The sequence below is a fragment of the Protobothrops mucrosquamatus genome, unplaced genomic scaffold, assembly GCF_001527695.2.
Source record: "Protobothrops mucrosquamatus isolate PMUCROS unplaced genomic scaffold, P.Mucros_1.0 scaffold39, whole genome shotgun sequence".
NCBI classification, from domain to species: domain Eukaryota; kingdom Metazoa; phylum Chordata; class Lepidosauria; order Squamata; family Viperidae; genus Protobothrops; species Protobothrops mucrosquamatus.
The window spans coordinates 1,642,944-1,665,254 of record NW_015386421.1 but is presented as its reverse complement, the minus strand read 5'-3'; the positions used below and the strand labels follow the sequence as shown (position 1 = coordinate 1,665,254).

The window sequence follows — 22,311 nt, the reverse complement described above, 5'->3', positions numbered from 1 at the left end:
GTTAACCAAATTCAATAAGTAAGACTTGTCTTCTCATTGACCCTGCGGGACAGGAAATATTTCAACTCTCCAACTTCTGCCTATGCAATTATTGCAGCCATAGCAGCACTCCCAGAAAATAAGTATGTTTATTTTATTAATCACATTTCACTACTGTAACCATCACAGGATACTTGGTAGCTAACAAGATACAAAAACAGTCTTACGTTTTTAAATATAAAAATGTAAGACTAAAATAGATAACATCCAAACAAAATACATGACATCAGGTTCCAAAAGCCCTCCGGAAAAGCTTCATCTTCATCATTTTCTGGAACATAGACAGTGTGGAAGAGAGAAGGACCTCCAACCGAAGATCATTCCAGAGGTTGTCAAGTTGTGAATTTTTAAGTACCCCATGGTGGTGAATGCTTGTTCTGTCTGACACTCATAATACTTTCCTGTCATGCCTTCCTGTCTATCAAAATTCCATTTTCTTGTGCAATTGATGATGTAGCCAAGTAGATGGATGGTTATATTTGCTAAACATACAGCCACTTCTGCACTTAGCACCATGACCACCTTCTCAAATTCTCCTTCTCCACAGTTACTCTCTACAAACAATTCTTCTCTGTCAGATAAATATTATTTCTAGGCAAGTACAAGTGAACCAGGTCCTTTTGTTTTGCCTAGCTTGTCTTCCTGCTGTTTAATGACCTCTCTCGCTGTGTACAGTAGGCTGATCATTAACCTCTAACCACAGATGGCAAGGAACTGGCACTGTGCCATGGGAACAGTTTGGTAGCGCCAACTACAAGTTGCCAGCATCTCTTATGCAAAATTGAGTGTGCAATTATAGGGCTTCATGTGAGCAGAGAATATTTATTCCTAATGAAATACAGTATTCTTTCTCCAATGTTTGATACCATCTTCCAAAACCTTTACCTTCCTTTTCCACAGGTTATGTTTACAATTCCTATTTTACTTTAATACTGAAAAGATCCCAAAGCTAACTGCATGGAGTTCATCAATAAGTCTTTGTGTCCACTGCCAACAATATATTGCACAAAGTGAGTAATGTCAATAATCTAGTGCCAATATTCTAGTGATGAATAAACCTGATTAAAGGATTCATAAAATTTTGTAGTCATGGCAGAGTGAAATTCTGTAGTCATGTTACAAAGTTGATAGATATAGCATTCATTAAAAGAAAAGTTCATGATCCTCAACATTCCTACAAGAAAAAGAAGAAAAAACTCATAATCGTCAACATTGTGATGTGTCTTAACGGCCATGACAATCTCTGATGAAATCTCAAGTATGTCAGCTTTCCTTCATATGTTATTTGCCAGTTGTGTCGTGTACAACTCTCTTAGCATGATGAATGAATCATGTTAAGTTTATTTAGCATTTTTGTCCTATGCTGTACAAGTAGTAGTGTCAGAAAAAACTGTAAAGATAGGAATGTTAAGTGTATGTATATATGCCAGGGAAGCATATAGATATAAGCTTTTGTGGTAACCAAAGTTCCAGGTGTGGGAAATAGATTTTGGATAGCTCTCCATCCAGGCAATGGAGCCAAACTAATTGATTCTTTGTTAGTAGGAACCCCATGCTGCTTGACTCTTTATGCAGTAAGCAAGAGCATAATACAATAAAGCACTCTTTATTAATAATCTGTACAGCAGCATATGCTTCCATTTGCCTGAGTCACAGAGAAGTTGCGTTGAGTTACCTGGTAGACTGTAGATAATATTAATGTAGATGTCCAGAGAACATCTTCCTTTCTCACTATTAGAAATGTCATTTTTATCCTGCCTTTATTATTTTTATCAATATTTTTATGAATAATTCAAAGCAAAACTTAGCTAAAATTCCTTCTTTCTCTTCTTTTCCCCACATCAACAACCCTATGAGGTGGGTTAATATGAGAGAGGTAACTGGCTCAAAGTACATTTTTTGGGACTGTACAAAGTGAATGAGAATGTATACCCACCTTAAGAATGGTATGATAGTTCTCAATAAAATATAAGTCTATCTGTGTGTGGCATAAATCATCTTTAAAAGGAAGACAGAAGAAACAGAGGCTTATTGACTTAGGAAAAGGATAAGCTATAGAACATTACAATATTGTGAACATTGCTAAAACAGTTAAGAAAACTAATTGAACATTAATCCATAACATTATCCAATAAAACTGGCTACAGGAAAATAAAACAATGAATATCCTGAAGACAAGATGCTAGGATAACTACTAAAAGATGAAGGACTGGACAAATTCAGAGAGGATGTATCAATCTTTGACTATTAGCTGGTTATACTAATAAAATTGTCTATAATTAAGAAAAGCATGTTAATACGCATTAGGTAGAAACAATATAACATAAAGCACTACAGTAAGACTTTGATTTTATTGAAATACTTTCAGCATATTTTGAATACAATGGACAAAACATGAATGTGTACATTTTATGTAACTGATATAATTTATCAGTTCTATATAATTTATCCTCAAAATGATATATTACCCCAAATTATATAATTTACCATACAGACATACACATATATACACTTATAGAGAGAGATTATAATTTAATGAAAATTTGACCTTAATGGACACTCCTTTTCTCAAATTGGGCTTTTAAAAATCAAGGATTTACTATATTTTTATCAAAAGTTTTGTAAATACTTTTGTAAACAAGAATACTGGACATAAGCATTTATGGAGGAGAGCAATGTGGCAAAATGTGCAATATAATATAAACGCCATGATTTATATATTTATCAGTATCAGAATACAAATGCAAAAAGGCAAGGTTTGTGTTGTAATGTTTTGCACATGTGTCATCATTTCTGCCTAGACCCCAATAATGCTAGACCAACTGGACATAATTTAACTTAGCAAGCCAGATAAATTGCTAAAAACTATAGGGAGCAGTTCCAGAAGCTAACCAACTTTAGACAGTATAAGAATATTAACTCCTTGTTTTAGTTCAATGCAAAAGCATGTGTACTTTCTGCCAATGCTGTAATAGTGAATCATACTCCTTATTTATTTAGTCTCTCAGTCACAAACACACACATCCACACATCCACATAAACACTTAGAATAAGTTTAGAATATAGATTAAGCTTTCCCTCAAAGCCTGCCATATTCTATATTCCACTTCAGATAAAGAATGGTAATTTTAATTTTCCAGGAGATATTAGAATTTAGTGCAAAGAAAGGGGCACACACTTGTGCAAAGCAATACAGTTAACACCGGGGTCAAATAAGAAGGAATCTGAGGTGCTGAACTAATTGCTGGATCTCAAAGAATGAGTTTAATTAAAAAGGAGCTATCTGTCAATCTCTAATTGTACACTTCAAAACTACGAACTCTGGAAGAATGTCTATGGAGAATCTCAACCATCCAGATCATGGTTCAAGATGAGAAGAGAAACATTCTCAAGGAAAAAGAAACCAAGAAACTCCAGTTGCCTTTTGAAAAGCACATTTGGGACTTTTTGGAAGATTTTTTTTTTCCACTTGAGTTGGCTGCTTGCAAATTCAAGGAGCAGAGCCAAAGAAGACACTTTGCTTAGTGGCTGGCAGGAAGTATCTATCTTTGTTTATTGAGGCATACAGAATATTATTTATACACAGACAGACTCCAGAATACTCCCGAGTAGGAAAGGCTGTGCCAGAGGAATTGAGAAGGATGAAAGAAAAGGTCCTCCATACAGAGAGAAGTCCTGGTTAAAGAGATCCTGCCAGAGAGAATTTGGATCAAAAATAAAATGAAACTTTCAATAATACAAAGTGTAACATATGCAGTTTCCCTTACAAAGTATTGAAAACAGAGGATTTCATCAGGAAAAAAATTAAATCTTCTAAGAACACCTCAAGTAGTCTTTTTCTCCTTCTCCTGTGCTTTAAATATTCCTCTCTGCCTTGGACTAAGATTATTATATATAGAAGATGGGACAATGCAAATATAGTGGTATGGAGAAATCTAATAGTAAAGTAGCAAGGAAATGTTGCAGTTCTTGTGGTTTTAATATGGAACAAGTTAAGGAAGATGATTGGTAGATTTCCCCTGACCTAATCTGCTTTCCCACCAACCAGCTACCAGAAAATAAACACTAATAACTGTCCTTAACATGAGGAAGCACTGGGGAGGTGGTGGGCTTTGACAGATAGCTAGAGTGGCAGGTTTAGCCGTCTCTCAAACCTTGCTCTGGTTTTGTGCAAGTGTTTTGCAGAGCTATGTTCACAGTGAATCTGGGCAGGCTCCTTTTGCCCTCAGGTTTTCTGGAATAATAGCCTTTTAGGAGAATGCTGGAATGGCACTCTTCCAGAGAAGAGGTACATCCCAACCCAGTGACACTCCATTTAAAAGCATTTCTTGTAAGTCTAAGAAATGTAGTAATATTATCTTGAGCATAAGGGAAGCAGGAATCTGAGCTGTAAAGGAAAAATAATTATATTTTGTGGTTCAAGATGTTTTATAGGTTGGGCAGGAATTAATCAGCATGCAGGAAAAGAAAATATATTGTGGTGTTACCAGTATTATTCCAAATCCACTACTTGTGTGTTATATTGTATATTGGCCAGCTTCCTTCTTCATGATTTAAACCCTTTCCAAGGACTTGGAAATCATAAAAGTAGCCATTTATGTTGTATGTTAGGTGCCCAACATTACTGTCGTTTGTAGTTAGATTGTAAGGTGTTCCAAATTTAGGCAATTTTGTTTTTTACTAAATTCTCAAAGTATTGCACCAATTGTCTCAATACCTGTTGGTGCCACTGTCCTCTCCCACTTGTTTGCAATCTCTATTTGCAAATCTTGATATTTTGTAATCTTTTCCAATTTCTTGTCTACAACATTACTGTCTCTTGGATGGCTATACCAAACATGTTAGTTTTTAATGGCAGTGTTATGCTCTAGGTGTCAAATTAATTGGGTTTTTAAAATCTCATAATTTTTTTGTTCTGTCATTTTCAATAACTCAGTAATTTGGGATTTCATGTATCCAGTCATTCTAGCTGACTGTGAATTTTTACATAAATGCCAGTGTAATATTTTCCCAAGTTGATAATGCAATTTTTATAGTTTGTGTAGTTTTGCTGCATACAATTATTATATGGTCAATTGTTTTATCCTTATCATGTACCATTTATTATTCAAACTGGTCTTTCCATTTTTATTAGTATTTGTGCATAGTTCTTATTCTTGAGCAGCAAAACTTAAATAATAAAAGTGATAATAAATTACCTTTTATTATTTTAAAAGATCCCTTTTATTTTGACTTCATCTAATTCATCATCATTAGCTTTGTCTTTCATGCTTTATTGTTTTTATAAAACCTTGGATATTTTGTAATTTCTGACTTTTTCATGATCAATCCATGTGAAAGGAAATCTAGTACCTTACTGTAATCAATCCAAGCCATACATAATTCACTTTTTTAGAAAAATTAATTGTTTAGGATTGCTTTATCAATACATATCTTGTGAAATTTTTGCAGTTTTCACAACTAGATAGAGAAAATTGTCCTTGAGAGAAACATACATTGAATTTGCTATTATTTCATTAAGACTTTCAAGCATGAGAGACACTCAAATTATTGTTCTGTAGTTTTAAGACATGTATCTGTATCTTTCACCATTACAAAGTTCTTCCAGTTGTCATCTAAACTTTGTTTGTTTTATACTTTAGTGCAACATGACTAATCAGCGAACCACACATGTAGGCTGGTTAGATATTTAAACCAAAATCCATGAAACTTCTCAGTCCAAGGTGTACCCCAATTCTTGATTTTCTTTGACTATTTCGGAATCTTTACTAATGTTACAGTTAAATTTTCCATCATTTTCCCTTTCAATTCATTTTGTGTATTTTAAATTCATTGAGTCATCTTGTTTTATTTTGTAGGGTGATCTGACTATCTCTGCAGAACTGCAAAATTTCTTCATGGTCAAGTTTTATATATTTTTTTCACTTTAATGGTGCTTGGAGCCAATAATCCTGTAGAACCGATACTGATTTCTTCTAAACTGTAAATGTTGATTGTACAGGTAGTCCTCAACTTACAACAATTTGCGATTGTTTGAAGTTACAACGGCATGAAAAAGTGACATGACTATTGCAGCATCTCCATGGTCACATGATCAAAATTCAAACATGGGGAACTGACTCATACATATGATGGTTAGCGTCCTGGGGTCATGTGATCACCTTTTGCAACCTTCTGACAAGCAAAATCAATGGAGAAGTCAGATTCACTTAACAACCATGTTACTAACTTAACAACTGCAGTGATTCACTTAATAATTGTAGCAAGAAAGGTCATAAAATGGTGAAAAACTCAATTAAAAATTTTGGGTTCAATTGTGGTCATAAGTCAAGGGCTACCTGTACTGTTTATACAAGCATTGGTTTTCTTGATCTTCTTGACAGTATATCTGTTTTAAGTCTGGGACTTCAACTATAATTGTGATTCCAATATTATATCACTTTTTAAAGTCCAGCTTCAGTTGTTTATTTTCAATTCTCCTCATTTTAGTTTTTTCCAAATTGTTCAGTTCTGCCTGCCATTTTTTCACTGTTAAGTCTATGTGAATTTTCCATCTAGGTTTATCAATGCTGCTGTTATTCTTGGAATGATGGCATTGGCATAGGACATCAGTTTCATTCTTCTCACAAACTAATTCTTATATTTCAAAGATATGTTCCCAAATTGTGTGAAGACCTTTACAAAGATAACCTAAAAGAGCATAAAATATGCCTTTTCTGAAGAAAAAGAGAATTTAGAAATTCAGACGTGACTAAACTTCATTAAAACATCATGTTTTATATCATATATTCTGGAAAAATAATGAAAAAAATCCAATAAAAACCATAGGATACTAAACCCTTAGATTTGAATGAGATTTTCAGAACTGAAAATTGAACCTTGTTCAATGTTTACTAATTCAAGGGATTCCAGAGTTCTTCATTCATATTTACTGAGTACTTATGAAATATTGAGGACACAATATTTTTCACTGGAAAATATGAAGTAAATGAAATTGCATGTACATATTCACAAGTAATACAACTGTGGTTTAAAGCTATATTGGCCAATATTTGTGACATCATCAAGATCCGCAATTGCAACTCCTACACTCTTTGCAATTATGTAAATTTACTCAAAATGTATTTTACATTAATAACTTTAGAGGCAAAGCATTCATCTTATAGATGTGTTTGTGAAAATCTAATTTATGAAACCAAGATAGCAGTTCATTGAATAGCACCTAACAGCAGCAAGTTTTTATTTTACTTTTTGTTTGGTATCATATATCTCTATACTTTATTTTTTCAAATTTAGTTATTAATAGCTGCAGTTTTCAGAAGATCAGTGTATACCTTTCACTTTTAAAAGTATTGTTAAAAATGATAGAAATGGCCATACAACTTTTCGTCATTTCTTTCTACAGCAAGAATATCAACAATATATTCTGGTTGAGTTCCATCTGCTCAGAATATAACATTAAACATTCATTTTAATTTATAATTCACTTACTGGAAGCATAAAAGTTTTATATAATATATTTAAGTAAAAGAAAGTTCCAAAACTGGACACATACCATGATTTACCAATGATGACATCAATTTTGGATCTTATTATTAATTATAGCCTGATTATACTCAGGTACAGTATGTCTAGTTCTCCATAGAATCAGGCTAGTAATTGTTAATTGGGGAGATCATATGAAGTAGATAATATATCAGTAGATGACTATGACTGTTTAACAGCAACAATTCTTTTAAGATATTTATTTTTTATGCATTTAATTTTATATTGTTAAGACCGGTTACTTATTACTTATGGTATGTGAACTGGCAGTTTTCTGGAGAACAGATAGAAGTGGTAGCAATGGTTCCATTCAGTGGTCAATACTGCCCTCTCCTGGTTAGTGGTAGAGAACAGTGAGACTGCTGGATTTTTAAAAACTCTTTAATCTGCTTAATATTACTTTCAGAGTTACTTTTCAACATAGCAAACTAAAGATCCTTCCATTTATTACAAAATGTTTTGATCTGTTATACAAACATAGTAGATCTGTATTTATTTACTTGTTTCTGGATAAAAAAGGGTGGACGATCAGAAATATTGTCCAACATATTGTTTGAGCAGATATGCAACTGTTGAAAGAAAAATCTTCATCAGGGTCCAGTTCAAGCCGGGAATAAACAAAATGGAGACTGCTTTAGAAAGAAGGTTGTAGTTTATTGAAGAGCAGAACCACAAGACATGTGGCTCTGGAGCAGCTGACCACATGTTACTGGGAGTGGTGGGTTTTTATATCTTCTTGTGCTTTTGTGTTTGAAGTTGTTCCTGTGGCATGAACTTTGACCTGAGGTTCAGTGTGCCCTTTTAGTATTCTGATGGTGGTGGGTTAATCCTATTATGTCCTAAAGGTCATGTCCTGCTTCCCTGGGGCTGTGGCTAATGGCTATGTCCTGTATTGGATTTTTTGGGTGAGGGGTTGTTGGTTCTAGGATCTTTGTCTTTCTAATCCCATAAACTCTAAGTTTCCTGGCTCCAATCTTTCTGAAAGGATTATCAAATCTACATTTCTAAAGACCTGGTTTCTGCCTAGTTTCTGCTTGGGGCTATTAAGAAAAACTGGGCCTGCTTTTCTGCCTTTAAGATCCTTTGAGGAAATATAATATTCTGCCTTTTTAATATTCCCCAAAATATTTCTTTCTCTGGGTGGGGAGGGGCTGACTTCCCACACAACCAACAGCATTAGTGCTTAAAATAATGCTGGCTACAGTATTTTTAAGAATGTCGTGTCAATATAATTAATTGTCCAAATTCATTTGAAGCCAAGATCTTACTTAAAGCAACCCCAGATGACAAAACAGTGTATAGGTGTTCAAATTTTCCAAAACCTTTCATCAGATAAAATGGGAAATATATCAAAATTAAAATGGGATAAGCTGAAATATGCAGTGACTGTTCCTTCTGCTTTGGTGTATTTCTAGGGAAGATCGTTCTAAAGGTAGTACAACCAATGGTTGAAGAGGATCTTGGAGAGAGCAGATTACAGGTCATCCTTGCTTAACAATGGCAATTGGGACCAGAATTTCTGTCATTAAGCAATGCAGTTGTAAATGATATCATATGATTGCATTGCTTAGTAACAGCAATCCTGGCGGTTCCCATTGGTGTTGTTAACCAAATCCCACCAGTAGTTAGATGAGGATCCACCCTGAGCTCTGAGCCTCAGTAAGGTAAGGGACTGCCTTATCTGCCTCATTTTAAATTCCCCCTATAGGCATGAATGGAGGCCCTAGGCAGGATGCAAGACACATCCTGGCTGCCCTGATGCAAAAGAGGGCGATGCAAAAAAAAGGCCACGGACAGTACCGTAATCGGGTGCATTACAGTGGGCGGGGTAGTAGGCAGGGCTGAGCTGCAGAGCTCCTGGCAGCAGTAAGTAGGCCAGCAACCCAAAGGCACTTTTTAAATGCAGATAGGCCCAAGTCAGCCCAAATTTTGTTCACATGACCACTTATCTGTGGACAGTGGGAGATGACTGTAAACCCAGTCTCATTCCTTATAAGACCAAGCAGTTGTGGTTATTTGGGATACCTGGATCTGGGGATTTTTCATCTTTTGCCTTGGTTGGGGTTGCACTTCCCCATTAAAGATTGATGCACAATCTGGGAATCACATTGGACTCAAACTACTGCTCAGAGAACAGATGGGAGCTGTAGCCAAAAGGCCATTGCACAGATTCACCTAGTGTACCGGTTGCACCCAATTTTAGATTTGGAGGCCCTTCAGACTGTCATTCATGCTACAGTCATGTCACAAACAGACTATAGTTAATGCAATATTCCTTACATAGGGCTTGTATTGTTCTAAGAGTGTAATAAGCTGACTGACTGACTCCACATAGGGCTGCCCTTGAATACCACTTGAAAATGCTACAACTTGGTTTCCAGGTGCAATTCAAATGCTGGCTGTTATTTATACAGGCCTTTATGGCATAGGGCCTGGTTATATGAGAGTCTGCCTATTTTCAATACTTTGTACTCATTCATTAAGATTGAGCAGAGTTGGCATATTCCAAATCCCTTAAATTAATAGGTCCTAGGAAGCATTCCTTCTCTGTTGCAGCAATTGCCCTCTAGAACAGCATCCCCCAGACATCCATATGGCTCCCACCCTGATGATGTTCCAAAAAGCCTGGTGTTGGTGATTGATCCTGGTAATTTTCTGTTGGTACTTTGTGTTTTTTTTCCCTCTGTACATGCCTGATCTTTTTCTTTTTTTATTTCATTGTTCTCTACTTGTTAAAATGTAAGCTGCTGAGAGACCTTTGGAGTCAAGTGGCCTATAAATTGAGTAAAACGACAAACAAGCAAATAAAGAAAGACATTTCAATTTTGAAATGAAATATCAGTAGTGAATGAATGCTCAACCCAAGAAATGTGGATTTAATTTAAAGTATTTTTGGAAATACAAAAAAACAACTTGATATTTAAAATTTTTCCTTCCATAAGCAAAACATGGTTTCTTGATTGGATGAGAAACAGAGACAATACAGCTCAGAAGGGGTTCAACAGTTGCTGCTGTCTGCGCTATTTTAAAATGGAAAAGCTGAACTAAAATTTATATTGCCTCTGTGATGAAGGTGACATCATAAAAAAGCAATGAGATATCTTGCTGCTTTCAGCAGCACAAGAGGGTGAGCCTTATGGGTGAATATTTGGGAAAAATTCTGTTTGGTATGAGCAGTTTTCAACAATAGACATACATATTTATGTTAGATGTTTATATTACATTACATCATTACATTATGTAGAGTAGTGGTTCTCAAGTATGGACTGGGGACCACTGAGGGGGGTCAAGATCCTTTTAGGGGATCCACAAAATAAATGTTTTAAAATTTCTCAATTTTAATTTCTAACACTGTGAACATTGATAGAAAAGTGATCAATCACTTTTAAGAAAGTAGAGGGTTTCTGAGACCAAAATGTATGAGGACCACTGCTCTAGAGGTACCTAGGGCTTAACTTCATCGGATGTGTGCAAATATTTAGGTTGCTTTAACCTGGATTCTACACTGACCAGGGAGTTAGACAACATAGCCTAAATGGCTCTATGATTTTATGACATTTTATTTTAGAAACCAATATTGATCTGCTTGCTTCAAAGAATAAATTATTTAAGGATAAATAAATACAGGCAGCATTTTCTACAAAGAAACGGGGAGAGAAAGTGTAGTGGCATAAGGATGATACAAATATAGAATTTCTGTTCTTGGACACCATTATTATTATTAAGTGTAAATCTAAAAACTCTTGATACTGATTACTAAGTTTGTCTCTTGTCATATAACTCGTATAAAATAGTATGTGGATTTGATGCTAATTAAATAGCCGCCTTCGAACGACATCGACCTTCGTTTAGATTTATTTTTTTTTAAGAGTCCAACATTGGTACTGATGGCTATGGTGCAAATAGGCTCCGGAACTAGCAAACCAGATTGCAAATAGTATCCGAGCCTTGATTTGAGCTGCACTACATCGCGGAATCGAAAGAAAGCTATTCAAGAAATGTGCTGGGAGAGAGAGAGAGCGAGAGAACCAGAGACCGGAAGTAGCCTTGGAAGGGTCATTATAGATGTTACACAGCCGGTTTATGGCGCTGCTGGTCTGGATCTCGGGACGGTTCGAGATAAAGTTGAAGGTATAAATGGGGAAATGTGAAGGGATGGAAGAGCGTGGGAATGGAGGATTTTATCGGGAAGTAGGAACAGCTCAAGACAGATAAAATTAACGGAGTTAGTAAAATGGCTCAGCGGACCTACGAACTCCTTAGTGGAGAATAGTCAGTCCATAACACATGGACGAGGGCGAGAAAATAGGAATAAACTTCTCGGGTTGGAAAGTTGGGGAGAACAGAATTTAGGCAATTCGAAAGGCAATAGGTACAACATTTATTTTAGTTCTTTTCCTTGAAATCTGAAAATGGAGTAGGATTAAATGTCTGTAGGATCAGTATCTTGTCCTTAGATTGTTAAATCAGAGTGTATGGTAAAATGTGGTCTCCTACACTCTTACTCCGTATTTACTGACAAGCTATCACAGGGCGATACGATTTTAAAGCAATACATTATTGCTAATAAAAACAATATAATTGATCACATGCCCTGCTTTTTAAACAGTTTTTAATAATTCCACTTAGATCCTCCCCGAAGATTAGCAAGTTCATATTTTAAAAAAAGTCCAAAGTAATACATGAATTTAAAGAAAAGATATCACAATGAGAAAAATAAGAAAGAACGTTTAAGAATTCTATTGTGTTTTATATGCACCAGCTGTAAAACTGGCAATACTATTTTGTTTCGGTTTACTCAAAATTCAGTTTCACTGAGTTCATTGAGCCTTTTTCTCAAAGAAATAGATATGGACTGGTGTATTATGGTTATAAGACAGTGAATACATCTAGAAACAACAACTGATGGAAATGTTCACTCATTGAACTGAAGTAATACCTTTTGAAATATTACTGTGATCATTCGTAGAGTTGCAGTATGTTTATATGATGTCTTTACTGAATAGTTTATTCATTCTTAGGTACACTTGGTGTCAGTCTTGACAGTATAAAAAGATTCATTTGTGTGTGTAACTTCAGAAGGTAAGGTGACAAACCTCACTATCATTTTATAAATAAAAATAGAAATTAACATTTTATTTCTCGTAGAAGATGTTCAGCAAAGGAAAACTGATGATGGTGGGGAATTTTTTTAAAAAATAGCTTTTGTTCTAGTCAAGAATTAAATATTAATAACCTCTTCTTTTTTGTCCTCTTCAGACATATATTTTCTTTGTTTAATATTGTTCAGGAGAACTGAAAATTTGGATGCAACTTGGTCTTCTTAGTTGGCTTAATATTTATTCTTATATTAAGAATTCTTATATCCTTATATTAAATCAATATTATATTGACTTAATTTAAGAATATTTCAACTAGCCAAAAACGCCTGTCTTTTGTTTCTCATCTTTTTCCTCATAAACTCTATTAGTTATTCTTGCAGATATGAGTGTTTTGGCTACTACTACTAATAATAATAAAGTTATTGTATCACAATTACGTAGACTTGGTTATTACATTTGGTGAAGCATAGACATCACTATAAGTTGAACATTATTTACAATAGCTCTTTCGAGTCTAAAATTCTCGTTAGACTCAACATGCATATGCAGAATTTGTAACAAAAAGTCTAAATGTTGGTTTTTTCACACATTTGACCATATTTATCCCTGTTTCAGAGTTTCAGGATTTGATGTTTCTTTTCATAAGGTTAAAAAAAGGGATATCTGGACTGGGTAACAGTTAGGATGAGGAGGATTATTCAAAATTAGGATGCGGAGGAATAGCTAAGACTACCTGTGGAAGAAAAAAAAAATATTTTGCCTGTGGTCCACATTTCTGTTCTGGTGGCCCCATTGTAGAATTCCTTCCCTGAGGTGAGGTTGGCCTTATCATTCCTGAACTTTTGAAAGTCCTTCAAGACCTGATTATGCCAGCAGGCCTGGTGACCTCAGGTGATAGGTGTCTTTAGTTCTGTTTTTACAGTTTCAATGTTTATTAAAACTATAATGATATTGCATAATGATTGTTTTCCATTTATTGTTCTATTGGATTGTTCTACGCTGCCCAGAATCATTTTATGTGAGATGGGCGGCTACATAAATTTGATTAATAAATAACTAATGCCTGGAAGCTATTTCTTAAATGAAAGACTTTCTCAGGAGCCAAATTCCAATTTCCATGTACTGTTTTGAATGGCAAACATGTTGATGCTTAAGATACAATTGATATTTTTAAATAGATGTTTTGGATACCTAACAAGCTGTTATTTAGTAGAGAATCTAGAGTGAAGAAAGCGGGTTAATTTTGCAGAGGTGAGACTATGTGTCTGGATGTCTAGCTAAAGATTATCTGCTTTTTTAAAACCCATCTTTCCTTTTTCTAATTTTAGACAATCAGAATGACTACAGGAGCAGATGTCCGGGATATACTTGAACTGGGTGGCCCAGAATCTGAAAACATAGGAACTATTAATAAGAAAGACATCATCAATTCTGATAAGGTATAGATGGGGATGGTTAATTGAGATAAGTATTCAAGGGGATAAATTTCAGTTTTGTTCTATTTCCATTGGTTTTGTTCTACTTCCATTGAGTCTTTCTTAAACACACTCGAGGCTACACATGCATGTATCCAGCGATCAATTAAGGTAGTCCTTGATTTACAACCATTCATTTAGTGACCGTTCAAAGTTACAGCAGCTCTGAAAAAAGGGACATCATAATTTTTCACACTTAATGACAATTGCAGCATCCCCATGGTCATGTGATCAGAATTTGGGTGCTTGGCAACTGGTTCATATTTATGACGGTTGTACTGTCCTGGAGTCATGTGATCACATTTTGTGACCTAACAAGCGAAGTCAATGGGGAAGCCATATCCATTTAACAACTGCGGTAATTCACTTAACAAGTGTGGCAAGAAAGGTCATAAAATGGGGCAAACTCACTTCATAACTGTCTTGTTTAGCAACATAAATTTTCAGTTCTATTGTTGTAAATCGAGGACTAGTTGTACAGAAATTATGTAGAAAATGGCCTAAGAAAGTGGATTTTTTTCTTTAAACATATAGCATTTTATTGTTATTCAGGATCATAACGATTTTCTCTTGAAGGAATTTGCTACTTCTATCCTTGAGGGCTTTTAAAAGAAAATATAAAAATGAAATACATTTTTGTGTGTTTTTATAAAAATTAACAACAGTTTTAGCCTTTTAATTCTGATGCCCTCATGTATTTGTATATCTAAAGAAAATACTGTTTTTGTGCTTACTCCATTGTGTTTAAGTCAGTGCAATATTACAGGTACTTAGAGCTAGAATACATCATTTGTATGGCCTCTGATTGATTTATCAGTCTGGATTAAAGATTTTATTCTGTTTTTTTCCACAAAGTCTGCATTTTTTCACATCATAATTTTGAAATTCATAGAACTGTTGTGTAGTTATATACACTTCCTAATGTCTCATTTGTATATTTATCTCCAGTTTTGTCTTTATATCTTTGTTTATCTTATCGGGCAGTAGGGGAACAAGGCTACCCAGCACAATAAAAGGAATGAGTAAGGATATTAGAATGAGAAGGAATGTGATTGGTCTGGGGCAAAAGAGATTCGTTTGTTCATCAGTCAGTTGCATCTAGAATCTGCACTAACTCCCCGCATCCTCATGTTTTACTTTTTAAGAAATAAAAATGAAATGGGAAGTACAGGCAGGGGAACTTGGAATACAAGAACACAGCTTAGAACAGCGGTTCCCAGCCGGGGGTGCTCGCACCCCCTGGGGGTACAAGACGATATTCCGGGGGTGCCAAAACTTGGGTTTTCAAAATTATAGTGTGTATGCATAATTCATTGCCGTTATTTTGAACTTTTGTAATATATTCTTTTGCGAGAATATATCAGAAGCTTTCTAGGGGTGTGGAATATAGAAAAAGTTGGGAGCCACTGGCGTAAGAAGTTGGGAGCCACTGGCGTAATATTACAGGCGTAAGAAGAAAACATATGTAACATTGCCTTAAGAACTCAAAAAGGAGAATAACCCAAACGACTGTAGTAATTGACATTAATGCTCCCACAAAGGATTTAAATAAATATTTTTTTTATTTCAGAAAAAATCCAAGAAATCATCAGAGACCCTAACATTTAAGAGACCAGAAGGAATGCACCGAGAAGTCTATGCGCTGTTGTATTCTGATAAAAAGTAAGTAAGTTTGCCCCACGTAAGTATACATTCAGTCAGCTTCCCACCTTCCTATCCTAGATTGCATGCACCTCGGAGATTATTAGACTGCTAGGACTCTCCCTTTTACATATAACATTCTTTTTCTTTCTGTTAACATTAAATATTACAGTTCAGCAACAACTTTTGAAGAGATTCTGTGGCTTGGTGGGGAACTGCCTGTGCCCTTCTGAACTACAAATAGAGAGTCGCTCATTTGTAACATTGGCAGAAATCTTAAAAGGCATGCATAAAAGTTGAAACATATTTAATATCTTCTTTAAAATAATTTCTGAATTTATTAAACTAAGTGTGTGGCTTATTTGCCTGATGAAACTGTAATTTGGGAGGTATTTATAAAATGTAAAATCAGTTTTTTCTCCCCCCAAACTAGTCATCTTAAGCTGCATACATATATTTATTAATTAGCAAAACAGCAATTGAACCAAAAAGTGAACATTACAATTCTTCCATATTGTAATAAAAGTAAGGATTTGATATATATGTCTCCATAACCAACAATTCTAGACTCATTTGGTGTGTCCAAAATAATGCTGAACAACATTATATTTTAATATTGATTATATTGTCCTGATGGATAATATAATGTAATCAGCCAGTACTTGATTTTAGTCAATAGCAAATTACTTTTTTAAAAAAGAACATGATTTCCAAGGACGTTAAGCTATTATAATTTTGCAAGAACTAATTTCTCAAAAACATTTGTAGACATTTCAGACATAATTTTGTCCTAACAAAGAGGATGCCTCTGAAGGAAAAACGTGAAGCGTACCACTCCGTACTTCAGAAGGACTGCATTGGACTTGCTTATCCTATACCAGTGATGGCAAATCTTTTAGAGACCAAGTGCCCAAACTGCAACCCAAAACCCACTTATGTGTCATCGGGTGCTGGGTGGGCATGGCCCATTGGATGGGTGTGGCCCATTGGATGGGTGTGGCCCATTGGATGGGCGTGGCTGCGGTGGTAACGGCAGACTGGGTGGGATTAAAAAGTTCAATCAATCAATTCCAACTTTGCAAGATCTTTTTTTTTCCCGTGAGAAGTTGAAATTGATTGATTGAACTGGGGTTTTTTTCCCCACACGGCGGCAGAGGCCTAAAGCGAAAAGGTTTTATAAAACCCAGCTGAAGGCCTAGGACTGGGGCGACGGCGCATGTGCCCACAGAGAGGGCTCTGCATGCCACAGGTTCACCACCACAGTCCTATACTGTGAATTTGGACTCTGCTAAGCTGTTACAGAGAGTCAGTTTGATATAGTGGTTAAAAGCAGCAGGCAAGAAACAGAAGATGGAGAGTTCTAGGCCACCTTTAGCTAGTTGTGTGACTTTAGGCAAACTCTCTCTCTCAGCCCTAGGAAGAAGGTAGTGACAAACTCATTCTGAAAATGCTACCAAGAAAACTGCAGGAACCTGTCCAGACACACACCAGGACTCAAAACTGACTCAAAGGCAGAAAAAAAGAAAAGAAAAAGCCATAGCATCATAATATAAATATATAAAATAAAATGGGAAATGAATTGTTAGGGTATAATAAAAACAAATAATACAATCAGGTAACTTTTAAATTCATTCCCATAAATAGCATTGTCAATATAGCTGTTTTTTCACATCTTTATTCTCATTTTTGTTGTCTTACATCATCTCTTATTTTCTTATTTCTTATTTTCTTAAAACACAGATAAATAAATGTCCACGATATGAGCAGGACTATTCAGATGAACATATTCTTCTAAGCTCTTTTGATTGGCCATTGCATGAAATAACACCTGCAGGACTTAATAATAAATTACTTCCAAATTTACCTAACTAAAATTTTGTACAGGTTATATAAAATAATTTGAAGGTCTGCATTGCTGTCTTGTCTTCAAGTTGTCTTTAATTCTTTTTCAGAAACTATGGATTGGGCAATACATTGAACCTTATGCTAACAATTGGTTTGGTTTAGGCCTTGTATTTTTTTTTTCCAGGGATGCACCCCCTCTTTTACCAAGTGACACAACACAGGGTTATCGTACGGTGAAGGCAAAACTTGGTTCCAAGAAAGTGAGACCTTGGAAGTGGATGCCATTCACAAACCCTGCGAGAAAGGATGGTGCTATGTTCTACCACTGGAGAAGGGCGGCAGAAGAGGGCAAGGATTACCCTTTTGCCAGATTCAACAAAGTATGGAGATTTAATAAGAGTAATATTGTATGTGTAGGATTGGTATGCTTAATAGAATTGCATAAAAATCTTTAAAAATTAGTTCCCAATACTCTTTTACTTGCTCTGTCTAATGCTAACTCTCACATCAGTTTTTAGTGATCTACTACTGTATTTTTCATGGCTGCTATGTACGTTTGTTTCCAGATATGTTCCACATCATCTTTTTGTCTTTGAATCTGAGACATTGCTTAGACAGTTTGTTCAAGTTCAGCCAAAATGATGACTGAATTTAGGAACTATAAAAATGGTGGAAAGATGTAAAAAGGGTATTCTGAGGAACTTTTGTTTTTGGAACAATTGGATTTCTATTATGAATTTCTGTTGTATGCCTCAAGATGCCCCCTGCTTGATGAACTATTATATGCAAGAGTAAGAAGAACCTATTATGTGAATAGCCTTTTCTCTTTTTGGATAGACAGTACAAGTTCCAGTCTATTCAGAGCAAGAGTATCAAATGTACCTTCATGATGATGCCTGGACAAAAGCAGAAACAGACCACCTATTTGACTTATCACGACGTTTTGACCTCCGTTTTGTGGTCATTCATGATCGCTATGATCACCAGCAGTTCAAAGTAAGCCTCTAATCTCATTCAGTCATTCTAACATGTAAGTTCTGCTTGTAAAAAGATGAAACAGGATGAGTTTGCTAGCTCCACTTCTTTCATCTTACTATTTTCATTGTCATTTATCTGGGATAACTGTATGCCCAGGAGAGTTTTAGTTTTACAAAAACACTATAGAAGTTGTCGATGTGAAATCATCTCCAGATATAATGACAAGAAAAATATGAAGTTAACGCATGTATCACTACAACTCCTCCTTATGAGTAGAGTTTATAGGTAAGGATGTCATGAAAAGGGTCTGTTGACTAATACCCTTTATATAAATGCTATTTTAGTGCAATGTGCCAAGTAACTTAAAGTTTTAAGAATCCATTAGTTGCCCAATGGTCATTCTATGGAAGAGTAAATACTGAACATCAAATGAAAACTTATTCACATTCCCCTGTTAATGATTTTTGGCTCCCCAAATTATGCACAACTATAATCCAAATTTTAACTTTAACTCTGGAATTAACACTGTGTAAGGGCTCATATGAGATTTGAATGCTTTTTGTTCATTTGTTTGCAGACAAAAATAAAAAGCAACAATTGTAAAATATGAAACTCTGTGATGTTAGCATGTCTTGCAAACCCAGCTTTTTACTTAAAGACCTGCAGAAAAGATGTTGACTAACTTACACAAACACCTTAGGGCATTTCACAGTTGGGCCCATCTTAATTGAATGGTCCTGGAGAATATTGGATAATATGATGCATCAACAAGAGTTGCACAGATTAGATAATTTTGGAGAATGGTTGTTTAATGAAATATAGAAGCCTCGGCAGATTCATATTCTTGTTTCCAATTCCTTGAATTGTCCATGTTGTAGTTTTTCAATATTTTTCTTAATGGAAGATACATATATCTAAGAACAAATGCTAAATGATAAAGATGTTTGTAAAGGTACATTTTTAATAACATTAAATATTGGAAAGAATATGTACCACCTCTTCTTTTCACCATTAAATTATTGATAGTGTGACATCATATGTAACTTTATACTACCAACCAACCAGTAAATCTTATTCTGATAATGTATTGGTGCTAGTTGTAGTAATTTCCCATACATATGTTTATCCCTAATCTCTTAATCATTTCTATTTTTAATCCTGGTTCTTAACTAAGAAACGGTCAGTAGAAGACCTAAAGGAGCGTTATTATCATATCTGTGCAAAGTTAGCCAATATTCGTACAGCTCCAGGTACAGACCTGAAAATCCCCGTCTTTGATGCTGGCCATGAGAGGCGCCGGAAGGAACAATTAGAAAGGCTGTACAACCGAACGCCAGAACAGGTAATGAATTTGTGCCAGAGTAGTAGCAGTGGCCAATGGTTGGTTTTATTATCCTTTGAAATCATTAACATGATTCCTCTTGATAGTAATTAGTAACATTATACGATGTACTTGCCATTAGATCAGTTATGTGGATATGAACATACTACCGTGTTTCCCTGAAAGTAAGACCCAGCCAGATAGTAAGCCCTAGCTTGATTTTCGGGGGTCGGCCTAATATAAGCCCTACCCCAAAACTAAGCCCTAGTTTGGGGGCAAGGTCCACCCCTAAAAATCAAGCTGGGGGGTGAAGCTGCCCCACGCGCCCCATACCCACTTACCGGTAGGACCACCACAGCCAGGCCTCCCATACCCCGGCACCTGTCGTGCTGTTGCTTGACTTCTACGACTGCTTGCCACTTGCAGCCGGACGCCATGTGGCGCATTGCACCGTTGCCGCTGCTCGTGGCATGATGCCACAAGGTGCTTCAGGCCGCTTCTGCTGTTAGCGGCAAGAAGCTGCACAGCACTTCGGGCTGCTTCTGCTGTTCGCTGCTTTGGGCTGCTTCTGCTGCTCGTGTAGCGCTTCAGGCTACTTCTGCTCGTGGCAGGAGGCCATGTGGCACTTTGGGCTATTTCCTCTGAAAATAAGACCTGGTACCTCTTTTGGAAGCAAAAAAAAATATATAAGACCGGGTCTTATTTTCAGGGAAACACGGTATGTTGAAACATGCTACTCAGTTTTTGTTTGAGGAGGCCTGAAGTAGGTTGTTGAATCGTGTGCTAATAATGATACTTACAAAAGTCTACTTCTTAATTTGGATAATTTTCTCATTAAAAATGAACATTTGCACAATTATGCAGTTATTAAGCATTGCCACCTTATTTTATTTTGGAAATAGATTTTTGTTAAGAGATTTAGGCATGAGGTTTCTGGCAACAGTTCATTGATCTGGAATAATGACATCAAATGTGTATGTATTATGATCAGGAATATAGACGAGAGAACTTGGGGAAGGCGATGGGTCATTGAACCATGGCATATAGTGCTGCATGATTTGCAATTTGAAAGGCTTCCTAGACCTTTAAATGTTCTATAGAAAAGAATCCAAAATCTAAAGCATCCTAAGTCATCTTAATGGATGCTATCCATTAAGTTCTACTCCTAAATCTGACTGATTTGGTCCATGAAATTCCTCATAGCATTTCAGGTAATCCAGGTAAACATCCTTTCCTAAAAAGAAATTCGTTGTTCTACAAAGACTTCTGGGAGGCATTCAGCTAGTAAAATAGGGTACCCAAATTGTCACTGTGGGCTTAATCATCTCAGGTCTTTCTGCCTTTGGGGTTTTGGTATCTCTTTTGTCATTTCATCTCCCTGGACGTCTCAGAAAATCAAGAAGCAGTAGCAAACTTATGGACAGGGACCAGTCCAGTTCAATCCAGTCTAAAGCCCCAGGTATCTTATTATTTCAATTGGCAACCAACGTTGAACTGCATACTGTACTTCTAAGAGTTCTCTGAAAACCTGTGGAATCCATTAGGTATCTGGTCCTTCCCCTCTGTAGAGGAGAGGTTATGATATCAAATTCCACAGCAGTCAGAAAGCCATCTGCCCATAAAGGATTAAACTTCAACACTCTCCAGTTTTAAGATTATGTTGCATCCATGCCGAGACAAAAACCAAATTTAGTGATCTTTAATGTATGGCCATGGTAGGCCATGTTAGAAGGGCACATTGGCAGCAAAATAGTCTCACCTGAAGGGTCTGCAATGACAAGGACTAAGTATAAGGTGGAGGACCATTCCCATCATTTTCTGGAGAGCCCCATGACAGGAAGAACAGTCACAAGCAGGTTAATCTCTCACTGGATTGCCTTACCCCTTACCTGCTCTGGAAATTGTTACTTAATTTTGCTAACAATCCTGATTGGAAAAAGTATCTAGGAATCTGTATGCAAATAAAAGAGATATATCAAGGAGTGAAATTAAAACAAACCCTATAGAGGTTAGTATACAAGAAAGAAATCGAGGATAAAAAAGTCATAAATTCTCTGAAAATGTATGTTAAAATATGGGTACGGTTTCCTTATTGTAGTTGGTGTGTGTCTTGTTTAATATATATGTGAGGACTGCCTGACACTTGGGAGAGTGCTGTTATTATTTAACTATACAAAGAGTAACAAAGCAAGAGTACAAAGGCTACCTGGGGATGAGTGTGCTTGTGAAGATATTTGGCAGGATTCTGATAAAAAAGGTAGATGAGACAACATGACCAAAATTTGGCAAGTCTTTTGTCCTAGCAGGTCACTGAGAATTGAATTTTGGAAAGCTTTGTATTATTGTGGCGTAGAAAGTTGATTCA

The 22,311-nt window shown here is 35.9% G+C and overlaps 1 protein-coding gene across 1 annotated transcript in view; it reads left to right on the top strand.

Moving 5' to 3' along the window:
• Positions 1-11,643: 11,643 nt before the first annotated feature.
• Positions 11,644-22,311, top strand: part of DMAP1 (DNA methyltransferase 1 associated protein 1) — a 43,447-nt gene continuing 32,779 nt past the window's right edge. Inside the window, exons 1-7 of the mRNA XM_015811348.1 lie at positions 11,644-11,715; positions 12,606-12,666; positions 14,015-14,125; positions 15,732-15,823; positions 17,832-18,027; positions 18,485-18,643; positions 19,800-19,967. Of these exons, the coding sequence (XP_015666834.1) occupies positions 14,024-14,125; positions 15,732-15,823; positions 17,832-18,027; positions 18,485-18,643; positions 19,800-19,967 (717 nt within the window). The 5' untranslated portion in view covers positions 11,644-11,715; positions 12,606-12,666; positions 14,015-14,023. The remainder of the gene's footprint in view (positions 11,716-12,605; positions 12,667-14,014; positions 14,126-15,731; positions 15,824-17,831; positions 18,028-18,484; positions 18,644-19,799; positions 19,968-22,311) is intronic.